Source organism: Lutjanus erythropterus, chromosome 11, assembly GCF_056507025.1.
Source record: "Lutjanus erythropterus isolate fLutEry1 chromosome 11, fLutEry1.hap2, whole genome shotgun sequence".
In the NCBI taxonomy this organism is placed as follows: Eukaryota; Metazoa; Chordata; class Actinopteri; order Lutjaniformes; family Lutjanidae; genus Lutjanus; species Lutjanus erythropterus.
The window spans coordinates 26,295,345-26,315,694 of NC_139327.1; the positions used below are offsets into that span (position 1 = coordinate 26,295,345).

At 39.4% G+C, this 20,350-nt stretch overlaps 1 protein-coding gene and 1 long non-coding RNA gene across 2 annotated transcripts in view; one reads left to right on the top strand and one right to left on the bottom strand.

Moving 5' to 3' along the window:
• The window catches only part of LOC146319247 (uncharacterized), an 83,292-nt gene that overhangs the window by 16,957 nt on the left and 45,985 nt on the right, over window positions 1–20,350 (top strand). The window lies entirely within an intron of this gene.
• stk32a (serine/threonine kinase 32A) overlaps window positions 1–20,350 on the bottom strand; it is an 89,109-nt gene that overhangs the window by 13,458 nt on the left and 55,301 nt on the right. The window contains exons 7-11 of the mRNA XM_084729835.1: window positions 13,987–14,076; window positions 10,986–11,089; window positions 7,225–7,341; window positions 4,100–4,225; window positions 265–393 (exon numbers count right to left, since the gene is read on the bottom strand). Of these exons, the coding sequence (XP_084585961.1) occupies window positions 265–393; window positions 4,100–4,225; window positions 7,225–7,341; window positions 10,986–11,089; window positions 13,987–14,076 (566 nt within the window). The remainder of the gene's footprint in view (window positions 1–264; window positions 394–4,099; window positions 4,226–7,224; window positions 7,342–10,985; window positions 11,090–13,986; window positions 14,077–20,350) is intronic.

Below are 20,350 nucleotides of genomic sequence, written 5' to 3' on the forward strand. Positions count from 1 at the left end.
TTTAATAGGCATGTGATCCACTGATCATACCAGCCTATATTTAAGTTTAAATTCATATTTAAACATTTTTGAGGAATGATGGGAGTTAAAATAAGTGTGTAATTTATAGATAATCTGTAAAACCTATGTTAAGTTTTTCATGTTCTCTTGAATAGTATGGGCTTGCTGCTGCTTTCAAGTAATTGGTGTCTCATTTTCGTAAAAACCCTTTTCATCCTTCTTGTGCGATGTGTAATTATAGCACTTAATGCTTCAAAGCCTTACCTGTGGGGACCCATCAGATCCTTGGTCCCTGGTTTTTCTAGCAAGCCTTTTCTTCTTCTTGTGAAGGGGTTTGGACTCCAGGATCATTTCCTCCAGCTCAAATGTGGGGTCACAGTTTAGTCTCCGTCTCTGTAGAGAGACAGACACACACAGGCACGCATTTAAAAAGCATGAGATTGCTGCACTGTTCATATTCCACACATTTTTGTTTTGATATTGGAATCTAAAAAGATTGACTAATCAGTGACAGGGTGTCAGTCATTGCAAGATCTTATACCTGAGGCACTCTAGACGAGTCGGTCTGGTCTCCAAACTACATTTCATTACAAAAACTTTAGATTATTAGTACTAAAGCATCAGTGTGCAGCATGTGTCTGTTGTAGCTGCTGACTTCAGTCTGTTGTAGCAAACTGAATTCTGGGAAGTTAAGAAACAAAACATAAGGCTGAGTTCTCCTTGAGTCTATAAGGGACTAAAGACAGAGGATACGCCTATAATTAGATAGAGAGACACTGTCAATTCCCAATCGATCCTCTGTGTTTTCCCTTTGCTGTGCCATCCTGGCCGCTGGGGATACCCGCTGCTCTGCAGTCGCTATAGACTTAGAGAATTAGATGAAGTCATTTAGTCATCTACTCACTTTCAATAGTTATTATTCTGCACATATTCAGCTGTGGCACTAAGCAGTTATTTTCACCTTGCTGCTTTATTAAAACAACTGGATACTTTTGTATTACATGATTATTGCGGTGGTGTGACTGACTTCCAAAAACAGCTATAATTTTTATTGGAGTCATTAAAGTAATTTTTATGCAGAAGTGCCCCAAAATCCCCTAGTTCCAAACTGTAAGTTGTGAGAATGTGTTTCCTCTGTCAGTGTTGTTGACAGGTTTCCAATGTAGCGAGTCCCCAGGACCCACAGGTTGTCATTTGAGTTTGTCTCAGGGAAATTAATTGGATTCCAAATAAAAGTTGTTGTTTTTTTTTAAACAAATTATAGTCTTAAAATCTATTTTGATGTTGATGACGATTGTAATTATGCTTATATTCATGTATTTTATAATCTTAAACATCAACAGCAGTAAAATGCAGCATAAACATTAATGCAGCAGTAATAGTAATCGCAAAATGTCATATATAATTACACTGGCAGAGACCATTTTACTGTACAATAAGTAACATTTACTTTTGACACTTTAAATAAATTTTGCTATAATACCCAACTGCAACTGAACTGCAAGTGTGTTACCAGCTGAGCCTTCCCCTTTATGGAAAGTGGATTTGTGGGTAACCTGTGTGTATGTGTGTGTGTGTGAGACGGAGTCTAGTGGGTTTGTTGTAAATTTGAGCTAATTGGCAGTTATGAGTCATTGTATTTTTTTGCTACAGTGAGAAAGAAGTCACAAGAGAAAAGAATCAATCACCTGATCACATTTGCTGCTCTACTCGTGGCTTAAAGCTCCGCAACATATGTGGGTTTTTATTTGAATTGTCTTTAGCCTGACTTGTAGCTGCTAACTAGCTAAAATTAGCTTCACACAGTCTGGAACAAATCTGCTGTGATGTTTTTTTTCGATTAATCAATTAATAATTGATTAATTTATCAATTAATTTAACAATTATTTTGTTGTTATTCAATTATATAATAATTAGTTTACCTAAAGCACATATCAAAATGTCAGATGCTTGATTAGAAAAATACTGGACCTCAAATTCAGAAGGAGCTGTGGTGCATATTAATTTAATCACTAATCACTGTCAACCGTTCATTGAACTGGACAATCACTATTTTGACTTAACACTTTAAACTGGCTGTGACATGGAGAGTTTTTTCATCATTGGAGTCATTTTCAGTTAATATTATCAGTGACAGTGCATTTAGCCATTTCTGTCTCATATGTGGCTGATGAACAGAAAATGCAAAACATTAGAATAATTCATTTAGATGATGCATGATGTAAGGTTAACAGCAGAGGTGCAGACATCACTTTTAACATGGGGGTGATGAAGAAACATCTAGATAATCTATCTTATGTGACTTCTACCAACAGAAACATGTTGCTGTGTTGAAAATCCTCATATATCGTTCTTGGGTGCTGACAGAAAGTAAAAGGGGCGATGTTGCTGCTGAAGCTGCAAGAAGACAGAGGAGTCGGTGCTTCGCCTCCAGCACTCAGAGCAGTTTGTCCTGCTGTGATCAATCACGTCCAGTTTGTGGAGCTAAAGAGTGCCAAACTGTTGCAAGTCTGTCTAAATACACCCAAACTTTAGATGATAGCGGCGAGGCTTGCTCACTGCAGCTTGTTCTGCAGGTGAATCCATGCTCTCTGACCAGGTGTAGCAGTTTGCATAGCAACATTTCAATGCACAATATGCAAATCAACATATTTTCGAATTGCCCCAGCCCTACTGTGAAGACTGCAACGAGACGCTGTAGTAATGTTACATAAACAGGGACTTTTTAATTCTTTTCTGTGGCAGCAAACACAACACATTGCCTTATTATGCAGCCTGAGCTAATCTTGACACTTGATGGCTGACCAAAGTAACATAACCAAGCACTTTAGGGTTTGCCTATGTTAACTGTAATTACTCCTCAGCAGTGACCAGGTGAAACACTGATAACTTGAATAAGTATTTATTTCTATGATTTAACAGGGATTTGCTGTTCACAGTGTAGAATTATCAGGGAAAAAATATGGTGCATCTCCTGGATGCAGCAGTGATGGTTTTGTGGCATCCTTTTGGACTTTGGACAAATATGAGTGAATACATTTTACTTGTTGAGTAAATAGTTCAAACTACAAGAAATATGCCCTTTCATGTGCTCATTTTATTCATTGAATGTATGTATCTTTATCTGGATATGAAATGTCTTATATTGGAACATGAGATTTTGGTCATGTTGCAGAGCCCTAAGCATGATCATTAGTGGCAGCCCTAATTATTAGATCCACAAACATATTAACTTTGTAGCTACAGTTAAAAAAAAGAGTCGTAAATTTTTCTAATGCCGGTTGTATTGTCAGGTAGGATGTTGCAGAGGTCTATTACAGTTGCTAGGTTTGAAACTAGGTACAGTAAATCAGTGCAGCAACAGTAAAAACCTGACACTACCGGGAGAACACGGCACATCAGTTTGCCAACCAAGCAGCTTGACTTCCTACTTAGTGATATTATTACACACAAGTATGATCTTCACCCAACTTGTCATAATGATCCAGAGACCACCTCTAGAGCTGCAGGTAGACACGCAGAGGCTTCTCTGCCTTTGTCTGTGTAAGAGCAATGCACACATGTCTGCTGCTTTGTCTTATTCAGTCTACACACTCAGTGGGAGATCCGGCTCAGCCCAGCAGGGGGTGGTGTCTACAGCTCGACTAGAAAAGATTAGATGAAGAGTGGGTAGTTCTTGCTACATCTTGTGTTCCTTGCATCTTTGTCGCCTTCGGGGAAATACTGGTATGGGAATAGGTATGGGAGAACAGTAGAAAGGAGGAGGGATTCCGAGTATGGATGTTATTTTTATTCTGAAATGTTAAAATTGAGCAAAATCATGCCAATGTACACTGACAAAGATGTAATACAGTTTGGATTAAGGCACTGACAGATGGCGTATTCATCAGATTTGCTCATTTTTTGTCACTGTCATTTTGTTTTTGAAGCAGTGGACAGTGCTGTATTATTTGCCAATTTGAAAATGTGTGGACGATCTGATTAGCAATACAATATAGCAGGGCAATGTCAGAAAAGCATTCTGTTGTATTCAGATGTGAGCATTTTGTTGGGTAGCACGCTGAGGCTGTGACTGACTCAGTTTATTTCTGATACTCACATTGGGAATAAAGCCTGGAGGAAGAAGTTTGCTGAGCACAGCGTCCCAGTTGACATCTGACATGTAGTCCAGATCCTGTAGCTCTGCTAGACAGGAAATGCGCTTCTGGACATCTATGCAGAGCAACTGAAGGAGACAAAAGGATTAGAGTAAGAGCAATTGTCCATGGGGAGGAATGGCTGAAAAGTTACAGGCAGAGTCCCACTGAGCCACGAGCACATGTTTGTCCTCAAGGATGTGTCTGAGAATGAGGATGTGGGGACAAAAGGTTTGGAGGTGGAAGGTATTGAGGAGAGGACGAGAAAAGACGGAGGAAGAGGAAGATAATGAGTGACAGTGGAAACCAAAATGAGATACATATAGGGAGCAAATGGTGATGAGGAGAGAGGTTGTGAGGGATGAAGGGCAAATATATCGAGCATGGAATTCTCCCCTTACATTCTCACTTTCTTTACATCTCTCTGTCACACACACACTCTCTCTCCCCCTCCCACTCCTACATACACACACATTTATGCAACTTGAATGCCAATGAGGTACGTGGAGTCTGAGCACGAAGCAATGCAACAGTTTGACTGCAGTGGATCGCTGCCAAGACTAAACCCAAATGATACAGCAACAGTGTATCTGTTAGCTTTGCGAGGCTTAATTGCAACAAGAAGAATAGATGTTTGACATTTAATTATGGATAGACTTTTAGGATTTAAACAAAAACATGTAAATCTAAATTATTGTAATCAAGGAGTGATATGAATATTATCACTTTTTCAGTGCCAAGGTGTGTGCTGCTCTGTGTGTTTGCATAATTTACAGGCTTGGGGAATAACAGATTAAATGTAACAGGATTACGTCATACAGGATCCAAAAAAAGGTAAATCTATTCCTATAGAGTTACAGACAAAAGAGATAATCATATTACAGATAAGTTTATTAAAAATTGGGATTATTGGCAGTAGGGCTGCACAGTTAATTGAAATGTTATCGAAATCGCAATATGACTAGCAGGAGGTGCAACATTTGTTTAAAGGCAAAGTGTGTGTCAAAAAACTTAAATTAATGTCATAAGAATTGTTGTCTTTTCCAAATAAAAAAAAATTAAAAAAAAAAAAGGAAAAGGGAAACAAGATCACAGTCCAGTGTGAGTTCTGCCTTCAGCTGTGAAAATACCATCATCATCCCAGAACTTAACGTCTAACTTAAAGAAACTTGTACTTATAAGACCAACCGCTAATGTTAGCTAAACAGACCAACTGCTAACGTTAGCCACACAAACAACTGCTAACTAACATTGGCTACACAGAAATCCAGTTAGCTAGCTACCTGCTACAACCACTACTTGTACTGCTGTTACTGCTGAAAAGTGTTTTTGACTGTAGGTGGTAATGTTCTTGACTGGGGTGGGTAAAAACACAGGAATAAGAACAAGAATAAGTTCCTGCTGAAGTTTGCATGTGAAGTGTGAATAGTGTAACGTTACTTAGAAAATTACATTTTAATGCTCTCCATTTCTGCTATTAATCTAAATGTGAATTCATGCATATCAAATGAATTGATAGCTGGACATTAGCTGAACAAACAATTAATAAAACTACAATGAACACAAAACATCATATTAGGCTAAACAATTTCACCACTTTTAGTTCTGAGGTAATCCAAAACAAGTCAAAAGTTTGTTACTTTATTTTTGTGATAATTGGATTAGGTTACTGACTACATTTTTTAAAATAATTAGCAATCATATTGGAATACATTTTAAAGTAACCCTGATTATTATATTATTATATTATAATTATAGTATATTATAATGTACTGTGAGTCACCAATAGCATACATTACTCTTTTTGAATACCTATAATACTTGATGATTATAATTCTGAAGCTGCACTGAATGCTGCAAAATGCATACACAAACAGCTAGTATACAGTACAATGTAGGGCTGCAACAATGAAGGTGACCCTCTAATTAAGATTCTGTAGATGCACCTTGTTTGCCCAAATGAAGTGCGAGTGTCTGGTATGGATAAGTGTCTTCCCAAAGGAAATAAAGAATTCAAACCATAGAGCAAATTCCAAGCTACTGCCTGCGAAGTAGCAAAAGGGCAACCCAGAGAAGTTACCCACACTAGATCTTTGCCTCTCTTATCCATTATGTATTTTTGACAGTATTGCACCAGTCAAATCAGCCAATATGTGCATTATACTTTACTGATGTCGTTTTTCATTAGAGTATTGTGGTATTTGGAGCTCAATTTGGCCACCAGGCATGACCGATGTGACAAGTTGGCAAGTGCAGTTTTAAATAAATGACCACAGTACATTCTGGAGGTGTGGTGGACCTAATTCAAAGAAACATCTGTTGTGCAACGTGACACTCTCATCCACCCACCCTTGAGAGAGGTTTGGCATACAGTAAAAAATCAAAGAGAAGAGTTACTTCAGAACCTGGACACTGGTAAATGTCACTATTAGAGGGACTGCACAATATGTCACTGCACACTGAAAATGCCAATGTGAGTACACATGTGGACAAACAGTCAGCAGTCTGGATAAAAAGAAGCAAGATGAAGCCATACTTTCTGGTATTAATCAAGCACATGATTTTCTGAATGAAACATGTAACATAACCTCCAAAAATATGAATATGTGAATGAAAGCAGGAGTTTAAGTGGCTACATTATGACATATCTGAGGATATAATGGACTGCAGTGTGTGCTGCCAGTTTCCTAAACTAGCTGAGAGGTCCAGCTCCTTTGTCATTAGAAGTAATACCTTCAGGAAGCACCACACCCAAGTTTATGAGGAAAGTGTACAAGTGCTACTTTTAAGGAAGGCTGAAGCGACAGAAAATGCACTTTGGCCACCAAATTTGGGGCCTTGGTGGCCCATGAGTTCAGTGCTTAAAAAATATTAGCATCAAGATGACTCACAGTCATTTTGTACGGATCTTTCTCGCTTACAGTAGCTTTTACCCTTTCAAGATACTTATATTCCTCCCAGTATTTCATCATCATCTGTTTTAAGCAGCCACCTGTTGGTTTGTTTTGAGGTGGAGGTGAGAGGGTTGGTATCATGTAAAAAGGTGAGAAAACTCGTACAGTATACTGTACATTATGCACTCATTTACCTTTCTGAGAAGCGACTTCATCTCCAAAGACCAGGCTGCTGGGTAGCTGGGATGGACCTTGTGGAAAGTCTGAAGGATCTCATTAGCTGGTGTACTGGATCTCATCACATATGGCCTCTGAAGAGAAGAGAGGAGAGGAGAAGTTAAGAGAAGCGAAGTTACAGACAACTTGTATTCATAGTCATGCACTGCCTGGAGGAGTTTCTTTGATAAAGTATGTGTCTTAAAGTTTGCTCCACAGTTGGCCCTCTCCACCCCCTCTTCCTCCTCTCCTTGTGCTCACCTTCTGTGAACCCATTTTCTGCACTGATGAGGACAAATGATAGAGGAAACCAAGAATAAGGGACTATCCTCAAAGCACAACTTAAACTTTCCGCCATACAGTGTGAGAGGGCTCTCTGCAGGTCAGAAAACAAGGGAAGGCTTGTTGAGAGTTCTTCACAACAGTCCTTCTCCACCCTCTGGAGTTGGAGAATGACACAGTGACAAGACACAGCTAGATCAGGTTGGTTGAAAGTGGACAATCCAAAGCTTTTCCTTTTTCTTCCTAATTGTTTATTTACAGAACAGTAAATGCATAATGGGCAAATGTTCTTTTATCACACACTTTTAATGCCGTTTCTGTTTTGCCAGATGGTTCAGAGCTAAAAGAAGAGATGAAAGATAAATGGCAGCGACACACAACCCAGGTGGATGTCTTGAAATTCTTCAGTCTTTTTCAGATGCATGATATCAATTATATTCCAATTCTGCAGATGTTCCCCAGACAGGGCACACACAAGGTTTCAGATAATCAGTATTCTTTTGGAGTCAGATGTTCAGGGGACAGAAATTGGCTCATGTATCACAGTATATTAGCTTTTTTGGGGGGCGGGTGGAATTTACCACGGGTTCTCTGTTTTCCCTCTCTATGTCCAAAAAAAAACCAAAAAAAAAAACAGGCTGGTGGCAGAGAAACTAAGGGCTTTTGCACACCTTTTTCTCTGGTCTGGATCAGTTGATGAGTTTGTAAACCTTAAATGTTTTGCTCTTTGGTTTCTTATCACATCACTACATGAACATACTGATATGAACAGAGCCTTCTGTCCCTACTCATTGTCCATTTTGTCAGTGTTTGTGCATGTTTTCTGAAAGCTTATGGATATGGACAGAACGGAGCAGTACTACCAGGAGTTGTGGGGTAGTTCAAGTGAGACACAACTACAGAACACAAAGGATACATTTTATAAATACTTAGTATAGTATTGGAAATTACATTTGTCATCACTTAGTTAGTGATAAGAATTCTCCATCCACATGCTGAGATTTACTTAATGCCGACTACTGGGAAAGCAAACATTGAGCCTGTACAATGAACCATTTAGCTTAAACCTGTGGGGTACACCTAATATTAGGGTCAGACTGAGGTCTAATCATGTTCCCACCACCAATGGTCCAAGACTACCTCATCTCTAGGGTCTTGGTGTGGTTGGTTTGGTCCACATTTGAGTATGATTTTGTGTTCATATCTTCCCAAATTAATCGCACCAAAGGGGAAAATGAGCCAAAGCCCAATTCACCTGAACTAAGAAGCGCAGGTGTGAAAACACCCTAACTGTCAGCAGTTGATTTGCGGTTCTGGAGAGATGCTGAGCTACTTGGATCTTTACCTGCAACCAGTGGTTAGGCCCAGCAGGGAAGCATGGTTAGCGAGAGAGGACTTAAATGGTCTGAGTGAAGCATGAAGTAAAACGGGGGTTGGAGCTTAAGAGGGAGATAAGACGAAGTAAAGGCTGAGAAGGGATCGAAAGGTGCCTGGAGCTGGATAACACTGAGCCTGCTCTCCATTTTCAACAGCCAAATAATTCTACACATCCAACAGGGCAGTTTTTAATGCCCTGAGACTGATTTATGCTTTATAGAGGGTATTGAAATGTGGCAGTCAGAGAAAGGTGTGGAAGAGAGTCCCTGAGAGACAGAGGGATGTGAAAATGAATTTTCTGAGAGAAGGTGAAAGTGGTGTGCAGAGAGAGGGGTGAAAGAAAGTTTAGATGACGCAGATTGTACAGGAACTTCTCAAAAGTGGAGTATGAGTAGAGAGGGAGAATTGGGGGTAACGTCTGTGTCACTCTAAGTAATTTGTGGATGTGAAGTTGTGTAAGTGTGTGCTCAGCAATCTTCTCCTGAATGAGTGAAGGTTAAAAGTACGTGAAAATCACAGGACACAGTTTTGAGGTTTACCTGGTTCCAGACCTTCGAATCCACTCATTCCACTGAAATGAATGATTCTCTGGTTTGGCATCATGACATTTTTAATGGGCAGTTTCTCAAATAAAACGATAAACGACCAATGAGCACCACGGAGAGACCTATGATTAGCCAATCAGTGCCACGGGGCAGGATTAACACCGTTGTCAAGCTGTTGTCAAGGGTGGTCAAGCTGTGCGCTGGAACCAAGGAGGAGTAATAACAACAATGGTAACAGCTATAGTTGTTGCTAGCATGTAGATCAGTTTAAGTTGCAGCATTATAGTTACCGAAAGGCTGTGCGTTAAGTTTGCTGCCACAGAACAGAAAGAAAGACCCTGTTTATATCATGTGTATGCAGCAGCAGAGCTAGCGTTAGCTAATGAGAAGCTATGAGAAAACTTCATGGTGGCCCATGACCAAAAGAAAACACAACCAATCATGTGATCATGTTTGTTTCGCTACCTAGGAATTGCAGAGGTGCGTACTCTTTTGATACCACAGCAGTGTAGATGTAGTGCTATTTGTTTGAAGTATCAGAGCACACCTATTACACACCTGCATGCACATGCATGCTTAAGCAAAGGCTTGTTTCAGGTCATTTAAACACTGTTCCTACAGACTAAAGGTATTTTGGTGCAGTTAAGATGCAGGTTTGAGGTCAGAAAGAGGACAAAGCATATTTTAGAAGGGTTAAAGAAAGGTTCTGAGGTAAAAAAAACACATGCCTGAGGGTGGACTGAATATATGTCAGTGGGAGCGCAATGTAACTTTAGGGTCAAAGAATGGACAAACTATTTTAGAAAGCGTAATGGAAAGCTTTTAGGTAAGATATCTGTCAACAGTTCTATAGAGAAAGGTGAGAGGGAGAGTATTGAAATTTCTAAAAAGAAGGATTGATTTCAGGATCACTTCATGACAGATCCAGATCAGTTTCAGGTGTTCTGGGTCCTTGTCAGTGTAGAGAGAGGTTACTGTAGTTTGTGTAATCATCATACTGAAATATGAGAGCAAATTCTGCAGCTGCAGTCTGAGTTGAGTCCACAATGAACAGACTGTTGTCAGCTCTAAGACTGGCCTGGTATAGCAAGGTGATGGAGTGAAAACATTGTCCTCTTGTTTTTATTTCCATGACATCTGAATTAAACCTCTCCAGATGGGACCAGCACAAAATTAAATAAATTATATTTTTTTAAAAAATCAATTCCATTTATATGGCCCTGGAAATAACTCAGATTCTATTTTCTCATTCTCCTGCAGCGATTCGTCTTGCACCGTGACTAAACATTTAAACATCTTTCTCAGTAAGGTCAGCTGAAATGTAAAATTCAATTATAGCTTCACTCCCTTTTTGTTTTGTGAAGGCTGAGGACTTTATGTCTGCTTTCCTACTGACAGGACATCTCTAGCACACTCTTGTTAGATGTTATATGTATTATTCACTGCGGTAAAGTGTGCCAGGCCAACACTGAAGAGAGCTGAGATGTGGACATGCGTGGTGATGGTGTGCGTGTGTGTGTATGTGTGTGTGTTACCTGTCCTCTTAGTAGCTCATAGGCTGTGATGCCCAGCGACCACCAGTCGACAGAGAAGGAATAGCCAGGATGGGACCCTTCGAAGGTCTGAAAAAGCTCAGGAGCTGACAGACAGAAAATATTGTAGAACAAAATTAAATAGAAGTATGGAGAGTGATGCCATTTGTGTCTTTCCTAGGTTAGAAATTGACTTTTTTGGGGTGTTTGTGTATTTTCATTTTTTCTTGTCTTAGGGAAATTTTGGTTACAGTTTATTTGAACTTCATAACATTGCTTGCTTCATCTATGTGTTAAAGTCATGTCTTTTTGTAATTCTGACATACCTTCATTACATAAATATTCCATAATGACTGTATTCAGGCATGCAGTTGCAGGACTTTTAGATGAGGAGGTCGCACAATATTTGACACTGAATGACCCTTCACAAACTGCGAACAGCAACTGTCCACTCATAGCTTAGGAACTGTAACTAGGGCGCCACATGCCTGTCGAGCTTTGCATTTCCCTGCACATTGAAGTGGTGTTCATGGGACTCAAGACAATCAATACTCTGTGTCATCAGTCTGGACAGTGGCATCATTCCTGTAGGCTTTCTTCAGTGGAAAACAGCGTTCAAGCCAAATCTACTCTCTGCGCTTCCTTTACCTTGTTAATGAGTGTATTTCTGTTTTCTATCACATACATATACGCGTAATATTTCATCATCTGAGCAATGTTTGCTGAGATCTAAGCTAGCCTTAGCCTCAGTCTTTTAGCATTAACAATATATTCACAAGCATTAATTAACTTTACATATTTAAGACACTTTCACAGGATCCTTGTTTTAAAATGTGTCAGATGGAGACATTAAAAAGTCAGCTGAAGACAGACTTGATTTGGTAAAAGTTTAATTTACATCACACATTTTGATGCTCTGATTAGTTGTAGATCTATCCAAGTGCATCCAGAGGCAGTATTTTAGTATGCGCCTGTTGATAAGGCCCCTTGAAAATCAATAATAAACCGAGAGGTTTCAGATTAATTTGCATTTGTGAATTGGTCTGGCGATGCCAGACTAGTAATTAATGACCATCATCAGCACATGGAACACTCACTCCCTCTTGCCCTCATGAATTTTCTCATCAGTTTTTATCACTTATTACATGGAGAGTTCTTCTGCCGAAAACTGAAATAATAGCGAGGAAAACTGAAAGTTGGAAGTGTCGCGGAAGTGTCAGACTGACTTGGCTACTTCTGTGTGAAAAGTGACTGGGGTGCTTATTCAGTCATGAGACCTACATGTAAAATTGCCATCACATTTACAAGCAAGTCACATATAGAGGCACCTGCTGATTGCAGACTTGACAGAAGAGGTTGAACTGATAACCCAACCAGTGTTACCAGTGTGCTGAGTTTTTGTTGTGGTTCTTTGGTTACAAACACAGCTTTTATTTTTGCTAGAGGCAATATTAATTATTGGGATATAATTTGGAGCCAATATAGCATCATAATATCTGTGTAATAAATAATTAACCAAACAGGTTTTCTCTGGGTGACAAGCAAGACTTATCCAAAGCCTGTAACTGCTATTTCTTTCCTCCTTTGGTAGTGAATAATCTGTTCTAGAGAAAAGGTTTATCAGCTTTAATCTTGTTTCAGATGGTCAAGATGAATTTCTATCACTCATCACTTACCCTTCCCTCTCTGATTCTTTATCTGCGTTGTGTCAAAATGAGGACTGAGAGAAACATACTGTACACTCAGGAAATACACAAATACATACACACACTCTCCTCCTCTTCGTCATGGCTTGTTTGCTTTGCTCTCTTGCTGAAGAGGAAAAAGTGTAGTTTATCTACTGAAGCCTCTGAAAGAGAAGGCATTTTCTTCCCAGAGTACCCATGAATTATCTATTACACCACTGAGCATTTGCCTGAAATCTAGTCACACATCTTCACAAGATCATTCTCCATCATGAGCATACACTTTATAGGGATAAGAAACAAGCACGCGTGTGCACGCACGCGCACACACACAAACACACTGATACACACTGAGAAAAATGTGCTCCCTCGTCACTCATATCCTCCTAAAATCCTGTTGGCAACTATCTGATCTCCCAGGAGCCCAATGCACATTGACCTGATCATCACTGCACTTAACAGTCATGAAGAGGACGACTGCAGCGGCGCTGAAAAGGATAAATGTTGGTTTCTAAAGACAGTATTACTTTCTTTGAAATGTTGGCACTACTGCTACACTTGGTCTCACGCATCAAAATCAAATGAAAAAGTGTCAAAAATATACTCAAGAATATCCAGAAGAAAGATGTGAAAATGGAGGGAATGTCTCAATATTATTCTAATCAGAGATAATTTGTTTGTTACTTAAAAGTTTCCTCACAACAGAATGTGTGCATGAAGCTCCAAAGCTTGTATGTACTTTACAACAAAGTATTACCACATTGGTCAATTGTGTTATATTCTATGCTCAATTGTTGCATTGTATGCTTAGAGGCAGAGGGAGAGAGAATTTATTTTAATTTAGCACAGAATTAGATTTTGGTGGTCAAAGGTCACTGTGACCTGTGGCCATAACTGAAGAATCCATGAGTCAATTATGACAAAATTTCACACAAATTTCTAACTGGATAAAATCAACATTAAGTTTTATTGAACCTACCAACTTAGATTTGCTCTATTTGTTTTGTGTGTTGAGTGTTGTCTCGTCTTCTCACAACAAAGTGATGAATCAACAACAATGAACAACTGCCTTCTAAACACTAAAGGGAAGATTCTTCCTCCAGTGGAAGCTGTGCTCACAAACACTCGCTTCTAGCATCCCTTCAGTATCCTTAGGAACTGGGATTAGCAAACATAAGTGAGTTCAGAGGAGTTTATACAAGATATGTTTTATGTTTTCTGTAAATTAAAAATCATAGCTTCAAACATCTCCTCTAGCTGCTAATTCATTATTGTTAAAGTTTCCTTCTCAAGCACTGGTCAAAAATGCTTTTTCTTACCCATGTATGGCTTGGTCCCAGCAATGGACGTTGCTTTTAGGTCTTCTTTTACAATGGCTGCGATGTTGAAGTCTGTTAGATGGACGTGCCCTGTAGAACAGAGAATACATAACCTCAGGGTGATGCTAAATATGTTTTAATACACATCCACTTGTGTGAACCACATACATCCTAAGATGGCACAGAGCTCTGTTTACAACATCAGTATTGACAGCTGTAACTGTTTCCCCTTTAAAACTTAAGATTTTCCTTTTGGAAGTAAATTCGATCACGTCTTAAACATAGCAGGTATCATACTTTGTGCACTGCTTATGTGAGTGTTAGATATGCAAAAATGAGGATCAAACGAATTTTAATATACAACATAATCCTTTGAAATAGAGCCTTTTCCTTTACACATTCTTATGATTATAATGCTCTTACATTGATATTATGAAAAAGCGTCCAATGCAAATTAACTGCGGCTTCATTAACTGAATAAAACATATGTACAGTGATATTTTGACTAAGCTGTTAGGGAGTCCAAAGTGTTTTACTGGCAACCTCAGTGATTTCCAAAGTCAAATCGTTGACCTGTGTCTCACTGTGCTTCAGGATGGCCCATAGTCTTTGCCATGCACACTGAGCACACACTAATGAGCTCAATGTATACTGTATGTGTGCAAGTGTGTGTGTGTGTGTGTGTGTGTGTGTGTATGTCATACTGAGTAGGGGAGCAGGACAGAGCCAGAGAGTTTTTGCCGCAGAGTGATTGTCTGGATGAATGGTTGTCCCCGGTAACCCCAGCCAACACATACAGTAAGACCACATGAGAAAGCTGCATCGCCATTCTATGGGAATTTTTTTAAAGGCATAATATTTTATCTCACACGCACGCAGATAACTGTTTGTGAATATGAAACAGGCAGGGGCTTGCCAGTTTAAGTGTTTACAAAAAGATACAGAGCCTTAAAGATAAGAGAATTGTACAAAAAATATCCCTATTTTCTTTTTCTCTTTTCCCCTGCCCTCAGTTTGTGTCACTCTGTATCATCCTTTTCTTTTCTGTGAACCTTTTTATTCCACCCCACCTCTCTTCTACTTTTGCCTCCCATATCTATCCCCTTGCTATTTCTCCGGCTTTAATTTTCTTTTTCCCCTGTAAACCCTCTATCTTTTTTTTTCTGCTACCTCATGCTCGTACTTCTTTTCTTCTTAACAATTTGAAATATGCTCACACATTTATTCAGAGCCGTGCTGCCGTGTTACTGCACAGAGGGGAGATTGGGTGATGGTTTGCCGATATAAAAAGATTGTTGTTAATGCAGTCTGATGACCGTGACAAAGGTTCAGCAGGACTGAAAAGGCACTTTAAACTGTTAAGAGAAGCTTGAGTAAGAGTGGAGCTTCTTTCTTGTTTTCATATTTAATGATGTCTCCTGTCTCTGCCACATACTTATCTCTCTTTTTTCTTTACTGTCTTCATCTCTCTTAGCTTTGCAGTAGACAGATTTAGGACAGGAGTTTTACACAGTAGCCAGCGGGAAGAAACCGACAACCATCAAAAACTGTTGGGCTGCTGGGCCAAAAAGTATCTAGTTGCAAAATATCATGTTGAAATTTTTAACTGAAGTGTCATTCTGACATCAGTTAAAAACAGCTCCAAGGATGGCAGTGATAATCCATTGTGTGGTTAGTTCAAACATATTTGCTCCAGTTAGGTGTAAGAAAACAGAAAAAAAAAGACAAAAGTGTAGAAAAAAGTGTTGTTGTGACAGTGCTTTTATTTTAAAGTACCATTAACTGCTGTGGAGTGACTTGCAGGAGTCTGCTGGTTGCAGAGTCAGAGAGGAGGCTAATCAGCCTTTGTGATGTACAATTACAGAACATAACTAGCCAGCCTACCTTGAAAATTATTTTTCCTCTCTTTTGTTCATTTCAGCTCAGTATTCTTTTCATGCTATGTTCTTTTGTTGTTTAGTATATTGACATACAGCATGTTGCGCTGTAAAAAAAAACAGCAGTGTTTTAGATACCTAAATATGACTGTTGCAATGATTTTAATGTTATTGTTTTTTAAGCCTTATTTGCAGTTCATTGTTGCCTTTTTTTTCTTTTTTAAGCTGCCATTGCACTAGTTTTGAAATGGCCACTTCACTCGCTCTAATCAACTGCATGCACTAAATGAAGAGAGTGCATGTTAAATTTGTATTTATTACAATGACACATGTAGTTCAGAGCAGCACAGTTCCCTTAAATTCAAATAAAAGCTCTAAAAGAGATTAACCCCTGTTTGTCTCCAGTTGAGCTGTTCCCTGCCTGTGAGTGTTGAATTGAGTGGTGGCTGAACAAATGGTTCAGCAGGTTTCCTGGTGGCTTAGTTATCTAATGTGTTTTACTGGGATTACCTCCACAACTGTTGAGGTTTGATCCTGGGGTTATGTCACACTGCTGCATATCTCTTCTATTTTTAATTTCTTGCTTTCTGCTACCTCAAAACACCCCCACCACTGATGACAACTACGTACATACACTACAACATATTACTGAAATATACTCCTGGATTTCTCTATTTTACAACCCCAATCACAAAGTTGGGATGCTGTGTAAAATGTAAATAAAAGCAGAATGCAATGATGTGCAAATTCTTTTCAACCTATATTCAATTGAATAGACTTACAACATTTTTGGAAAGTATTGTAGACATCAAATTCAGAATGAGTGTTTATTTACAAAAACCAATAATGTTATTTTTTTCCAATTATACTTGAACATTTCATAGGCCTATGAGCTTTTTGTATTATAACTCAAAGTATATTCACAATACAGGAGTAATGGAGCCACAGGTGAAGTTCAGCACTTTTGAAACTCATGTTGTCTCTGTTGCTTTTGACCAAGTCAGAATCTCTTCCCTTTATGCTCTTTATTCTATATCAGTGCATTTCCCTCTCTCGAGTTTGTTTTAGTCCTTCGGCACATGTCCATGTTTCTCCATTGACCCCACAGGAGTTCCAGTGCAGAGGGCCACCAGCAGCCCCTCACATTTTTAATATAAGACTTTAGAGTTGTCATAGTAGAATTTTAATCTTCATTACAATATTAGTATTAAAAAAAAAAGATACTTGATACCTCTTGTGATACCGTGACAAAAAAAAAGTCCAAGGCGCACAAAATAGGATAATTTTTCTTTCTTTTTTAAAATTACCAATCAGCACACAGTGCTCTCACTGAACAGTCTGGTTTTGCTGTGATGTCAGCCAAATTTCAGGCAGAGCAATAAAGTCTTAACTGAGGTCTTGCATGAGCACTTTGACAATTTTTGTGTAGTTTAAGTATTTTTGATACTATTAAATTATTATGTATTATTAAGTAAGTATTAAGTATCGTGTTGTTTTTAAACATGGTATTGAGAAAGTATTGAATCTTTCATACTTTTGACAATCTTACAGGACTGTTTCTGATCTAAATGCCTGCTTAGCCAGATGTTAGACAGAAGATCCTGCACATAGTGTTACATTTAAAATGGGATAATTAGGAATATGGCCCCAACACATGACTTTAACCTTGTTTGCTGCTGACCTTTCAAAGCGCAACCAATGAGATAACAACTGAACATGCTGACAGAAGAGACCACAGTTGTTTGGACGTGACACATACAGAAGAGGGAGAAACTGATGGTCAGATCTTGAAGGGGACTGTAGATGTTTGTGCAAATTGTTTTGCAAATCAAGGGTTCCCTTCCAGACAAGACAGAAGAGAAGTGTAGTAGCTCAGTCTTTTGTATACCAGGCAGACAGGATGTAACGGTTGTAGCGCTGTGCTTTGCCTCTCTGTGCCGTGCCTTAAGTAAGTATTTATTATTAATAATCTTGATCTTTTAGTCTTGTCTAGACATATTAGCTACCTTTCAAGAGTGTATGTGTGTAAACACTGTAGTGGAAGTTGATTTAGATATAATGAACTGGAGGCACTTGAGCTGCCAAATCATATTGATGCTTACTATGGGACCATGCTTGTCAACACATAACACACTTGTTGTATTTCAATATTTTTTTGTGCTTTATCTGGTATTTCATATCAGGACATATTACATACTGTACTTTTCTAGAAAGTCCCATGGGTGTTTAGGTGGTTTCCCTCACAATGTCGCCTCAATGTAGTGCCTACCTTTGAAGCTTGTGCGTCTGCCATAACCTAGACAACGGCCCTCTTGGAGCTTCTCTCAGCATCCTGGGGCTATGCCACTTAAAAGAGCGATATCACATGTGCATGAGTAAATTGTTTTTCTCTATTTGAAGCAGCTCCCACAGGTGCACAGGGGGAACAGGTCAATTCCAGTTTGCAAGTCTGACGCGGTGTGCAGAAGCAAAACAGCCTGCTCCCCCTCCTCTGATACCTCATGTTGTTTTAGACTTTAATGGAGAGGTAAACTACAGGTCTGCACAGAAAAGCAGAGGGGGGGGGGGGGGGGGATGCATGAGGGGGAGGGGATGCATGAGGGGGAGAGAAGTGCTTACTGAGTTTGAAAGGACATACACACACGCAGAGAGAGACAGCTCAGGTGAACGTCTGTCGTCCTGTGGAAATCAGGCTGAGGCTGACAAAGCTGCCTTTCTCTGTCACTCTTTATCTCTCTTCTTTGCATATCTCCTCTCTTTGTCTACCCTGTTTTTCTTCTTTTGACAAATCTTTTTGCCAGAAATGTTTGCTCATCGCTTTCCTCCTCCTTGTCTTGTCCTTGTGGCTCTCTCTCTCTCTGTCTTTCTTTGTCTGCTTCCAGTTTGTAGCGACAGCAGGACTGCCGTCCCACATATCTGCTCAGCTCCCATAAGCAGCTGCCCAGTGCCCCTGAGATCTCAGGACTTTTGTGTGTGTGTGTGTGTGTGTGTGTGTGTGTGTGTGTTCGCACACACTATATGGCCAAAAGTATATGGACACTCTTGGTCTCAAGCTGTTTTTTAGAGCTTGTCTGTTAAGTTCCAAGTAAGGGAAATCTTAATCTTACAGTGTAGTTTGTCAGTTATTCATTAATTGACTTAAATATTGTAGGACTGCATATAAATTACAGTTTTATCAGCTTATAAATACAATTACTGCATAAGTGAGACCCTTGTCTGTGCCTGTTAATATAGAATTGAGATTACTTCTCTTCCTCTTGAGTCTGAGGACTGTATATCTTTCATTCTATGTGCCAGTGTCATAAGAGCACAGATGTTGTTCAGGTGGTGTGCAGCATTCTCCTAGTTCACTACAAATATGTGATGTAACCTCAAAAAAATGTAATAAAAGTTCTGCTGTCTGTGTACAGCAGATGGGCAATTCATTCAGGGTTCACAATAGTCCTGTACTGTAAAAATCTCTCATCTCTATCACTTGAACCAGGTGTGAGTTCATGACATGATTCTTATGTTAAGTAAATTTGAGTGCTAAACCCATTTTGTTTTAATGTATGTGGGAACAGTTTGACATTTTGCGAAATATTCTTAACCTAGTTACTTCTTTGGCCGAGAGTTAGATGACAGGATTAATATTGCTGTCATATCCATAACAAATTCACCTAACAACAACTACATGATGTGTAAAACCGAAAGTGTATAAATGACACATTGTGGTTTTTATGAAGGGTTATGTGGCGGACTATTGGCTGCATCTGAAAATTCCAACCTAACATGCTAATTAATGCACTAAAACAGTGTGTGAGTTCTGTGTGTGAGGTCTGAAACCTTACGGCTTGATTCCACCAAGCACGGCACATCTGTGCCACGGTTCTGATCCATCCTCAGCACAGCTGCAAGCCCCACCAGCGGCGTTTCAGAAGTGGAGCGTTTTGCCTGCCTGATTATGTTGACTTGCTCAGATTTTGTTTTTGAGGTCCTCTTTCCTTGCTCTCTGTGCCTCTACCATGGATAAGCAGGCTGAGTGGTTAAGTAGTTTCTTTTCTGTCTGCCTTCATGACCATGAGTCTGCACGGGGTCTTTTATTTTGAAAATTAACTGGATACTCCCTGCCTTTTCTGTGTTTGACTTCCTGCCCATTTGATCTGCTCTGTGCTAATGGATGCGGCATTCGTCAAAAATAAACTTGGAGCATATTTGGAGTGCAGTGGAGAGCTGCTTCTGGGACATGTTGAGGCGCTGCTGGTGGAATCACAAGCTTTGTGTAGAATGGCTGCAATCAGCTCCAGCTGATATGGCGCAGCCATAATGCGACACAGCCACACCTGGTGGAATTTCGACGTTAGTTTGAAATCAGTAGTACCTGAGGTGCATAATGTGTCCGGGAAACATTAAAGTATGCAAGAACTGAACACCAGACACGGATTATTTCGGTTACGAGTCTCCTACTGGCAAGGGTGTGATTGTGAAGTGATATGTGATGAGAAATC